The 12,170-nt window shown below is 38.2% G+C and overlaps 1 protein-coding gene across 2 annotated transcripts in view; it reads right to left on the reverse strand.

The window, feature by feature from the left end:
* Nucleotides 1-214: 214 nt before the first annotated feature.
* MAP3K2 (mitogen-activated protein kinase kinase kinase 2) overlaps nt 215-12,170 on the reverse strand; it is a 55,481-nt gene continuing 43,525 nt past the window's right edge. For both annotated transcript variants that reach the window (XM_064451296.1, XM_064451295.1), the window contains exons 14-17: nt 11,352-11,483; nt 9,875-10,004; nt 8,602-8,779; nt 215-6,797 (exon numbers count right to left, since the gene is read on the reverse strand). In XM_064451296.1, the coding sequence (XP_064307366.1) occupies nt 6,572-6,797; nt 8,602-8,779; nt 9,875-10,004; nt 11,352-11,483 (666 nt within the window). In that variant the 3' untranslated portion in view covers nt 215-6,571. The remainder of the gene's footprint in view (nt 6,798-8,601; nt 8,780-9,874; nt 10,005-11,351; nt 11,484-12,170) is intronic.

A 12,170-nucleotide genomic window follows, 5' to 3' on the forward strand; every position in this document is an offset into this window, starting at 1 on the left:
AAAGCTTTTATATATTTAATTATTCTAACTAAACATAGTACCCTTAAAAAACAAGTTCATAAAAATGTAGAAATGAAATTGTGGAATAAGATTACGGGGATATATATACACACACACCTTCAATGCATACAGAGAATTACACGGGGTGTTTGTTGGTTTAAGTTTGGAAGGTTGTTAGACAAACGGAACTGGTAAGCAATGCTCAACTCCTGAGTTCCTCAACCAAGATAACCATAGGCTAATTTTTTAATCGTTTTTATCTTTTTTTTTTTTTTTTTATACACAAGATACTCCATGTAAAGCAGCAACAGCAGTGCAGTTACTGGTAGCAACATCTCAAAAGTAATAAAAAAAACCATACATCCAGACAGTAGTACATTGCACACACACGTGATTCTCATACACCCATCAACAATTGGTCAGAGTATTAAATCAGTGTACAAATTAAATATTTCCAAAAATGTGCAAAAAAGTCAACGTTGATAGAAAAAAACACCTTTGTGTACATACATTACAAACTGTGCCCAGCATTCAACTGAGAGTAAAAACATTTACAGTGAGAAACTGATAGATTAAATAGAGAATTTAATGGCTACATAAAAATGTACATTAGATCAAGAGTAGATTTACAAATTTGTATTCATAGCTTCATGAAAACTAAAAGCCTACACTCCAATTCATCTAAGTCTCCTCCACGTATTTACAGTGATACTCCATTATATGACTCCTGCGAGGTCTGAGATGACAGACACTATGCTTTAATAAACCGTTCCAATTTTAGGATGACACCACCTTTTATACTGGTATCAACGAGAAGCAAAACACTAGGGAACCGACAATCTAATGCCTGTTCAGAGAAGAAAATGCAATCTTTGTTTTTAAATCCACGTTACATAACCTCTGCGGAAAAGGGTTGTCTAGTTTTGGGGTAAAAGACATGAAAAACCTCTGAAATATTTCCCGCAAACATCCACCCTGGAGTTAAGAGTATCTTTTTCCTTAACTCCCGACAGAAGACCCTGACCTCCAATCCTCACCAGTGGACTCAGCGTAAGGGCTGAACCACGCGATCCAATTTTGATGTGTTTTAATCCAGTTCCTCTCCCTTTAAAGTAAGTTTATGAAAACTAAGACCTAGCCAAAGCATGACTGCTGGCTTTGGTGCTTTGAAACATGAGAAACTTAATTTCCTCCCTTGTGTCCACTCCTCAGATACGTATGTGCATGTATTGCTGGAGAAAACCCAAGGGTTGCTCCAGCAAAGGGGGAGCTGCAGCGTCCCGGGTTCCAGTGATGGGGCCCTGCTATAAAGCTGGCACATTAACCTGCACCTTATTCAGGAGCTATCAGTGGCCACCACCCATGCAGTATTTAAGTCATGCCAACTAGAGAGAAAAACAAACCATGCTGGCCAAGTGGAGTAAGAAAAGAGAAAGGAGGTCCTTTGTTTCCAATCAAGGATTTTGATTCGGAAACCCGGGTTTGGGGGCAACTCCACCTGTCCCCTGGGGTGTGCAGGGTTTGTGGCTCCTCCTGAAGGCAGCATCGACACCCAGGTAACGGTGGGTGACATTCAGCTGTCACGTCAGGCGGACTGCTTCCCAGCAGCTCTGAAGTGTTCTTACTATGGTGCACCGAGCAGTTCAGGTCACAAATCTAGTGATCTTCATGGTGTTCCTTAAATGTCCCAAAGCTCAAACCCGGCTATAAAAGTCACCAGGCTTAGTCACCAAGCTTATACCTTAATTTTAGAATGACAACCGTAAGAGTAAGTGAAAAAGTTTTAAAAAGCAAACTCTTCATTTTAATGCTGGCATGAATTCCGCACATCAAGCCAGCAACTATAAACACCCAAATCTCTTAAATATGGGCAGTGCCTGTCACCTTCTACTAGTACCTGCTTCGCTCAGTTAGCAATAGCTTACTGATGGATATATATGCGTCTATAAGTAACAGTACTAATCCAGGAAACATCACTTTTGGCTACATGTATATGGGGATAGAAAAGCTTTGGTAATTGTATATGATTTTACACTGCGGACTTGTCATTAACACAAGACAGCAAGTTACCAGCAAGAAGAAATGATACTGGCAGTAATACTTTTGCTTTTCCAGAAACACCATAGGGACTTACATCCAAGCACACACACACTAGGCTTTTCTATATGCGTGACAAAGACCTTCAAGATTAAAAAAGTAAGAAACTGGTTATAAATAATGGTAGATCTGACCAATTTACTCAAGTCTCTGAAGCTGCAGTTACACATTGCTCTATGTTGTCCCAAAGAATGGCTTGCTGTACTGCGCTGTACCTACAGGTGCTACAAAGCTTTCAGTCAAGACAACGGCAGGATTAGGATTATCCAAATGACCCAGGAAAGAATTTCACGGGCACGATGCTAGCGTCACTGAGGAATCTGGGTTTTTGCTTAGATACATCTTATTCCTGTGTATTGAAAGTAAGCAGCTTTTCATACAGTATCACGTTCACAAATGTACCGTCATTTCAAGTCAATTAAGAACTCTGCTGCGGTCTCTGCAGTAAATCCAGAGCCTAGTACCCAGAGCTAGGAAGCTAAAGTCTCGACCCTAATAGTATTTCTATGAGTGAAGTCCCTTTTTTGGTATGGGCAGTGTGCAATCTCCAAAATGCAAATACAAAACCTGTATTAGCACAGGAAGACTTCAGGAAGTGCTCCAAAAATCACTTTTAAAAATTCTCCATTTAAATGTCTGTAGCAGATGATAACTAAAGTACACTTTTCAATGCAGTTCAGCAAATCCTGGCTTGGGCACTTCGAAAAAACCCATGCTCTTAAGACTGTTTCGGTGACATGGAATTGTATGACATTTCAATACGGTGTTCAAAAAATGAACAAAATTAAGGCACACAGATAAAAAGGCAATAGCTAAGAAAAAGCAACACAGAACTTCTCATTTTGTTATATTGAAAGGACTGTTTAGCTACAAATTGAATTGAAAATCAAGCTAAAATTTTAAGACTATATTTAAACTGTCAAGCAAAAATGTCTGTAGATTTAACTTTGCAGTTATTAGATCCATTCCTTCTTAAGTCCTTGCATGGATATTTCTATCACTCAAATTATGAACCAACTTGCTCTAACATGACTGAAACTTTCAGTCACGCTATCAGGACCGTCACTGTCAGTTACACGATTAAAACAACGCCACAGAGGTAGCTTGACATTGGTTACTTTACACATGAAACAAACAGAATAGCAAGATTCATTAGCAGATAAGTCAGTCCTCTGAAAACGCGCCTACTCACTGTGAATCTCAGTCGTTATTTTTTGTGAGCATGGCTTCATCGTGGCATTTACAGAAAAGCAAAACAACCCTGCAACAGCGTTGTTTTCACTGGCATTTTCTAGTAATTGGATGCAACAATGCAGAATAATTGATGATTCTAAAATGCTGGTCTCTTAGTAAGATATGAGATGCTGCGAGCAGGCATCTTGGCTCTGCAGCCCTCCTCCAATGGAGCTTTAAGCATGCGACTCCACGCACGCTCTCAAATTTTAGAACTGGGGTTTGTTCATTATGATGCCAGTGGTCAACATAAGCGTTTTGCAGACACTGTCTACAGAGGTACTGTGTTACTTAATGCAGCTTGTTTTACTACGTTATCCCAATAGGGGATAAATATTAGCTAACCTTTTTGTAAAGTCTCATTTAGCTTCATAATTATTTCTAGCTCAAAGCATTTATGTTAATAAACATCTAATTTACTCTAAGTTGCTTAAGTCAGTAGACAAATTCTCCATAGGGTGAAAAAAAGAACCCCGGTTCAAGCCTAATCTTGGTTAAAGTAATAAAATTTTACTAGAATCACTGGAATTGGCAAATGTCTTGTTCATTTAAGAAGCACTGTCTTTATGTTGGCAGCTTTCTGGTAAGTCCGAGAAATTAAGGAAAATGCATTCTGCACATTGTGTTTTTCCTGGCTCCAAACCGCTCACCGTTGGCATGACTGAATGCTGTTTTTTAGAAAAGGCACAAAAGCAGCAAACTCAATTATTCAGTAATTAAAATCACAAGGAGGAAGTGCTATTGCAATATACATGAGCCAGCACTGTCTCACAAAAAGGACACATTATAAGAAAACTAGATTCTGAAAATTTTCAAGCTTCAGAGAGTGCAGTTTCTTTCTAGAATAGTATAAGTGTTATGAACACTACAGATAAACCTGGTTACATTTTCCCTTTAATGTCCTTTTTTGGTAACATAAAATTTCCCTACCTTTTCAGATATCACTGCTCACTACTGATTTTTATATACATTTTCACCTTGGTTTTGGTACCTCCTTAATCTGCTTGAAATCAGTCAATTTTATGATCTTCAAATTACCTACATGAACTATTAGGCTCTACATTAAACTTCCCATCCCCGCTGTCACTAAATTTTGCTTATAAAGCAAAGGTCCTTTACAGCAGAGCACGTACCAATTCTTCGTAAGGCTGCTTTCATAGCTTTAGCTAGTGTCGGAGAAGAAAAGAAAAAAAAAGAAAAAAAAGTCAGTACAAGCTGACTTTCCTTTCAGCCTTCTAAACTTTCCCTGGTCTGACTAGTTCTTCCCACGCTCAGAAAACCTTGCACAGCTGAGTACCCTGACTGAGAAAATGACAAGCTGGGTAAAATGCTCACAAAAACTGAAGAAGCCACCACTCGGTCTCAGGAGAGATGGCCTGAAAAAAAATCGTTCTTTCTCCACTACAGGTAACATGATTAGGATTAATCCATACTCCTGCTCATGCTCTGGTACAAAATCTGGAAATTAGCAGAATGAATTCATAAATCTCATGAGTGGATTACCATGGGAATGGGTAAGCTTGTTGTTCTGTCTCCATCCACCTCCTAATTGTGATAGTCCCCTGAAGATGCAAAACAGGTAGAACCTTGTCCACTCTGACAAGGCTCACAGTACCAGCCTGCTCTGCCTTTGCAAAACAACAAAAGCAAGCAATGAATCATCCGAAACAGTATACATGATCACAGTTCTGTAGTCCAATAGTTTATTTCCAAATGCCCTTTTAAATTATTTATGTTGCGTTCTACAAAAATATGAGAGTTTGACTCTTCTGTTGTGAAAAGTCAGTTATTCACTACACCTGATCAGTACCTGGGCTTCTTGACTGGCAAGCAGTATTTCAGAGTTTTACTTTTGTTCTTTTATTATACTCTTTCAGGAATGGAAAAAGTGATTAGCGTATGTTTTATGACAGCTGGAAATCTGACAAACACCAACCATCTGGATTATCAAGCTGGAGTAACCACGCTCATGTTATTTAATGGCTGGCTCTCTGCGCTTTGGCCTATTCTTCATGCAGCCTTTTGTGCTCTGCCTCCTTGTTCATCATTGCTACCTTATCAAAATATAACTGGAGTCTTATCTTTCTCAGTGACTTATTACTGGTGTTAAAAGATGTTTAACTATTTCAGGAATTTCCAACACATCCTAGATGTCTAAACTGTGTTACTAAAACCATTTTTTTAGTGCATAATGGGAAGAATTTTATATTATTCAGGCACTTGATGTTGACATACATTCCATCCTAGCGCCTCTCGACAGCTTTGAAAACATTTCTTATAGCTCATTGTGAATCAAGTAACTCATATACTGCACAAGGATTAGTCACTCCCCTTCCCCTCCAGCCATTCACCGGATTGCGGAGAACTGACTCTCAACATCACTACTTTTTCTTATCTAAGATAAACCGTCTCCCTCCAAGCTATGCAAGAGGTTCTCTTTGGCAGATACAGCAGGAGGCATTCTCATAACTATTTACATCCAGTAGCTAACCCTTGGCTATTATGGAAATTGTCCCCTTGCAGAATAGTAGTTCCAGGAGTCTGGGTCCATAATCTGTTTACCTGTATTATTTTTCTGCTAAGATAATACAATAGTTCTACACCAAACCCTAACTAGTACATCAGTGTTGAGTTCTTTTTTGTTATTTTCTTTTGGTCACATAGAAGTACCGGTTAGACACGCTGCTGTACAAAGAGTTCCAAGTTCTTCCAGCTTTATCATTAACTCTCAGAACTGCGTGTTCCAGCTTAAACCATACAATCCAGAAACTCATTAAAAAGCTGTAATATAGTAAGAACTTTGAACTCTCTGCCGCAAGTACCTACAATATAAGGAAGAATCACAGAGAAGTAACCTTCTTGTCCTTTAGCTGCATGTCTGTTTTTCCCTGCACCCTGAGTCAGTCAGCGGTGTCAGAAAAGTCACACAGTTCCTGACTGTCCAAGCATTTGTCTTTTTTTTCCCCTTTAAATAAGGAACAAATATGTACTAAAGTGCTTTACCTACATGAACCACATCAGTACATCATAGAAACAAAACGTTCTAGTCCCGGTGGGAGCTGGGAAGAGAAGATTCTCATTTTAGATACAAAATTTAGATTGTTTACAATCTAAGTGAAACAAAGATTCAAGAGAATATTCTCTCTTGTCTTTTTTCTCCTTTTCTTGTAAAAAATAAAAATAAAAGTGCAGTCAAATAGAAAATAAATGCAGTAGATGCAAGCTGAGTTGAGGCAGGCTGTTAGTGATAGTGTGCAAACGTGTGTCTTAGCAGTTCATCTGCAAATGGTCGCAGCTTGGCCTCGATAAAAATCCGTTTCAAGAAATCCCGAGCATGGTCGGAGACATGAGGTGGTAGCTGGGGGTTGGTTGGCTGAGTGGCAATTTTAAAGATGGCAGCCATTGCTTCGAACTCTGCCCATGGGGGCTTCTCAGTGAGCATTTCTACCACTGTACAACCTACACTCCTGAAATAGAGGGAGAAGTGAAATAGCAGGTTACAATAGAGTCACGCCCTTCTAGGAAAACAAAAAATAGCAGCGAGTGGCTAAAATACCACAAGGAAGTCGCGTCCACTTAACCCTACAGAGCAACTTCAGTGGAAAACAGGCATTAAAAAAATTTGCATGTACAGCTCTATGCTTTATCTCAAAGTTGCACAAATCATTGCCTACATCTTCACTTTATTACTTCACTGGGCCAAAAGCTACTACCGCAGTGAAGAGATAATTAGCTATTTACCTAGGCAATACCAACTGCATTATGGCACTGCCGCTGTTCAGTGCTCAGTGGACTGATACAGGCCGTGAGCGCTGCACAACGCTTGTACCCCAGCTCTTCAGGCACCTGCAGGGTTTGAATGCACCGGAAAGCTTTCTTGCTCATTAGGGTCTTACAGAAACGCAAAGCAACAGGAATGCTTTGAGTATACCGCATATAGTGCTAGCTCATTAGAAATGCACGAGTTATCACCAATGAATAATGTGCAAACGTGACACGGCAGTTGAGAAGTTTAAAACCACACTTCAGTGGTATCTTCCTCTTTTAGTTAAGGATACTAAAAATATACTTGGATTGCCAAACAAAATTTTAAGATCCTAAACAATCGTTGTATACAAAGCTCACTTTTAAAGGATTTAGGAAGGCAGAAGGGCATGCATATGACCAGAACAACTTTGTTCCCTACATCCTGCAAGAACAGCCTCCTCCAATAACAAGAGAATGGTACTCTTGTATGGAGAAGCTGCAATAATGTCCCAATTTTCAGGAAGTTTTATGGTTTTTCAAGATGCTTGCAAGAAGTTTTATGGTTAGACACAGGTACGTTTCTTTACACAATAAGGATTTACTGACTGACAGAAGTCAAACTTCAGTATTTTTTCTTAGTTTTAACCAGGATTTTCTCCATCAAAAAATGTGTTAGCCTTGGTACATATAATTCCAAGGTGAAGAAGTCAGATGCCTGAAATCTATAAGGCTGTTCTATTATTCAAGTACAGCCGAATAATTACTAAGTGATCTGAAGTAGGCTAAATTGATTTCCCTGACATGAAAAGTATTGCCATTGGTTGGATATAATGTGATTCCTTTTTAAGCACACAAAGTGTTACTACTCCTGCATATCTACTGTCGCTACCTCTTATTCTGTGTGTTCACAGATCACCTGCAGTGCAAGGAGTCTAACTGCTAAAATCATCTGCCCATTGGGCTGGGACCATGTTAGACTGTCATATTACACAATGTATCACAAACATTCATTTCTGAAATTTACCTTTCCCTCTTAAATGTTTAATAACAACTTAAACCAAATTATTTTTTGATACCTCTCATTTACATCGGACCAATTCATTCTTACATGCTCATCTTTTAAAGGACCAGCATTTCATTTTCTGCTGTGCATCAAAGGTATTTCAGTGATAAAGTTTCATTACAGGACATTGACTTAACTGATGCTTCAAAGCTTCACGTGTTGCTTTCAGCCAGTACCTCTCCAGGATTTACAAATGGTCTGGTAATCCTAACTTCATGCATGGTCATTTCAAAGGGTTCTCTTATGATCCCTGAATCAGTGGGCTGAGGAATTGCCAAATGAAAAATCCCCAAATTTCAGTGTTAGGCCCTCCAAACATGACTGCCAGCGCTCACACTTGCCACCTTCTTTGGCTTAAACCCCAGAATGAAACACTCTAGATAACGAACACTTACACTCTGTTGAAAAAGAGCCTAGGCTGACATGACACCTTTCAGTAGAGAATTTTTTTTTTAACATACCAGATATCTGCTTTTCTGCCGTACCCTTCTCCACTAATAACTTCTGGACTCATCCAGTACGGAGTTCCTGTGACAGACTTCATTCCTGTACCAGAGAGACATATCGTCTGCAGTCGTTTGCTGGCACCAAAGTCACCGAGCTTCACATTCCCTGCTGAATCTCGCAGAATATTTGCTCCTGGAAGGAAGGGAACATAGCGTTACATTCGTGAAAGGCTCTTTAACATTTTGGCATGGAAAATGATAACAAAAGTTTGGACTCAGTGATGCAATCCAATGCAAGATCAGCCTGGTATGTCAAGCCAGAGAATTTACTTTGTCTGCTCATTCCTATTACTTTATTCCAAGGTTCAGAAAATAATGAATTGTACACATTGGTTTGCATCCTAAGCCTTTTCCAGGAAGTCCCAGCCACTTTGTAAAGCCTCCTGACAAACTAAGGAATGTGCCATATCAGAGAAATAAGAAGAAATGGGAAAGAAGTTTCCACACAACTGAAAATACCTTCATACTATATTAAAGCAAAATCACAAACTGTGTTACAGCTTGGTTCAAAACACTTATCTGCATAAATATGTACAAACTGACTGTGGTATCTCAACCTTCTTTTGGAACAAAACACTATTGATACAAAGCAACAGGAAAATTGTAAAAATTTTAGGGAATACATCAGTTTTATGTTCAACACACCTATTTTGTGTATCACCATCTTCCTATGTATTCGTAATTTGCTTACACAGCACTTGCAAGTCACCTATATCTATCTGCAAAAAGTAAATATGTCTGTTTGCTCAGGTTTCCTGGCAGTAAAATGGAAGAAGCCTGAGTCATTTGGTCAGGTAAGTCACCTCTGCCAGTCATTTCTTGTACTAGTGAAGTGCTGGGTAATTTCTCTGTAATTGATAGAAACAGAACTCTGCAAAAACAAACTTTCAAGTCATGATGGTTTCCTCGGCACATTCTATCTAATTGTAATGACAACATCCTTTAATATATTCAAAGCTATTAATACTACAAAACAGAAATAAATTTATTATGACTGTTTTGCAGACAGACTATGGAAACATTTTCAGAAGCCTGCTAGAACATCACAAAGATGCTTATTTTTCCCCCTCAGGTTACAGCAGCAACAGGAATAAATGATGGAAAGAATCCTCATTGATTTTAAGTCAGTATTTTGCATTTCAAACTTAATTACATTCTAGCGCTTCCCTCAAGAATAGAAAAGAATTTGTAACAAAGAGCACTGAACTGTGCACAGAACTATCATTACCTTTAATATCTCGATGGACAATCATATTACTGTGCAAATAGTGAACTCCTTCTAAAATTTGCCGTGTATATTTACGAGTCACATTCTCTGTGAGTGCTCCATAAGATTTCAGTTGGTCTTTGATGGAACCCTATGGCAAAAAAGAAGTATAAAACACTAACGAATCACAAGCAGGCTAGTACTACAGTTGAACTTCAATTTATGCCTGAAATGTAGAAATTTAAAGTTGATCTCTAGATCAACTTAAAAGCACAGATATAGTTTTACCTCCACTGAGAAAAATACAAACTTTGACAAAAAAGAGGCTGGATAGAGAAGTCATATATTGAAATGTTAAGCTATTAACGTTAAAGCTGTCAGCAGCTGAATAGTACCCGTGTGATGTGCAAAAAAAGAGAACAGCAGTATTTTCTACTCAAACACTACTGTCAACTTTTTTGATGGTTAAACGGTGATACTCCAGTTGGACAAAACACACGCTGTTTACCCTGGATAGTTTGTACTCAGGAAAAAAACACCATGTGCTAGAGGATGTTGCTTTATGTAAAAATTAAGAGGTAAGCAAGTCTTGGCTTAAGATGACATTATAGGAAAAAATCCATGGTTTTGTAACTATTTCTGTATAACTTGGCTTTGTCACACAGAGTTACAAACTACTAAGATTACTTCTGTGACACTGTTCTCCAAACCTCAAACAAAGCCCAGATCTCACATTAAAATAAATAAACAAACAAATCAAACAACCAAAAATAAAACCCCAAACAAACAAAAAAAAACCACCAAAAAACCACCACTGCCACCACCACCACCACCAGCCTCCCACACACACACCACACTTCTCTGGAGTTTCACAGTAAAGTAGAATGCTGTAACTATTCAGAAATACAGAGCCTATATTCTTATACAAGCACATTTTATTTAGCTCTGCTGACCCCACTTGGTGAGAAAATGAAAATTTATAGTTTTCTGACCTTACAATATTTCTCAACAAAACAGTAGAGCAGTTCAGCATGCACATAGAGTGCCACACACAAAAAAAGCACCACGATTGTTTTTTGTATGGACTTATTCCCACACCCGTCTTAGCTACTTTTTGTTTTCTGGAAATAATTGAACAGTTGAGATGGTGACTACACAACAGCACAAGCTGCAGCACAGCAAAAAGAAACATTACAATTCAGGAAGATTCAAGAGTTCACTAATCATAATATTGTATTTTCAAAGACGTTGCCAGGTACATCTTATGGCAAAATCAAATGCAAACAACTTTTGTACAAACCACTGTAATTCTGAAAATCCAGACAAGCAATGAACAAGCCAGGCTCCTGTAAGCACTTGTCAGTAGCCATCTTTGGCTACTGTTTTTAAATTGGATGTTTCTTTAATACCTGTGTGCACTTCCGCAAAAGCTGTCTACCTGAGTGCTCATCATATTGTGTAGAAATGACGGCTGAAGTAGGCTGGCTCTCGTACTTACCCCAGGCATATATTCCATGAATATAGAGAGGGTTCTTTCTGGTGGATCTCTCAAGAAGCCATAATACTGAACAATTCTTTCATGTAGCAGATTTTTCAGCAACTGAATCTCACATTCAAGTGCATTTACTTCCTACAAGGGAAAAAACAGACAAGATTTACCATGCTTGATGTAGCAATAATAGCATTTTGGATTTTTTTAAAAGCAGGACAGTATGTACATATTGAAGGGTTACGCAAACTAAGTAACAAAATACTCTCGTAGCTTATGCAAAGTTTATACATTTTATAACAAGAAAATATCATTATTAGATTGAGGGAAGTAAAAAAACCTATGGCTTTTCTATAAATTGACTTTGGGATGATTTTGCTGTTATTTCATTGTTTCTCTTATTTTGAAGTTATGTTTGTTTCAGAGCACAGCAGATATCAATATGTGTATGAAGTCAGTGATCATTACGCAACATGTCACAAGCTTTCAGTTGGGTAAAAAAGAAAAATCTTTAAATCTCTACAGTGTAATAATTAGCAATAATTCTGAACTTTTCCAGGATGACAGAATATACTTCAAAAATGCCTTTGAGGACCACTTAATATTTTAGCAATGAAATACAACAAAGGAAAAACATTAACATATACGGTGCTTTCTCTAGAGCTATCTGTAATACTAAAAGTTTGCAAACAGGAAGTAAGATATTTTGAAAGAGACTGCACAGTAAGATGCTGGAAAATACTAACCCACGAATTCAAACTTGACTGGATTCCAAATTTTCCCTCAAGTCTTTCATCAAAACTTACTTTTTATCCGTCACAGACTATT

This window comes from Phalacrocorax carbo, chromosome 5 (genome assembly GCF_963921805.1).
Source record: "Phalacrocorax carbo chromosome 5, bPhaCar2.1, whole genome shotgun sequence".
NCBI classification, from domain to species: domain Eukaryota; kingdom Metazoa; phylum Chordata; class Aves; order Suliformes; family Phalacrocoracidae; genus Phalacrocorax; species Phalacrocorax carbo.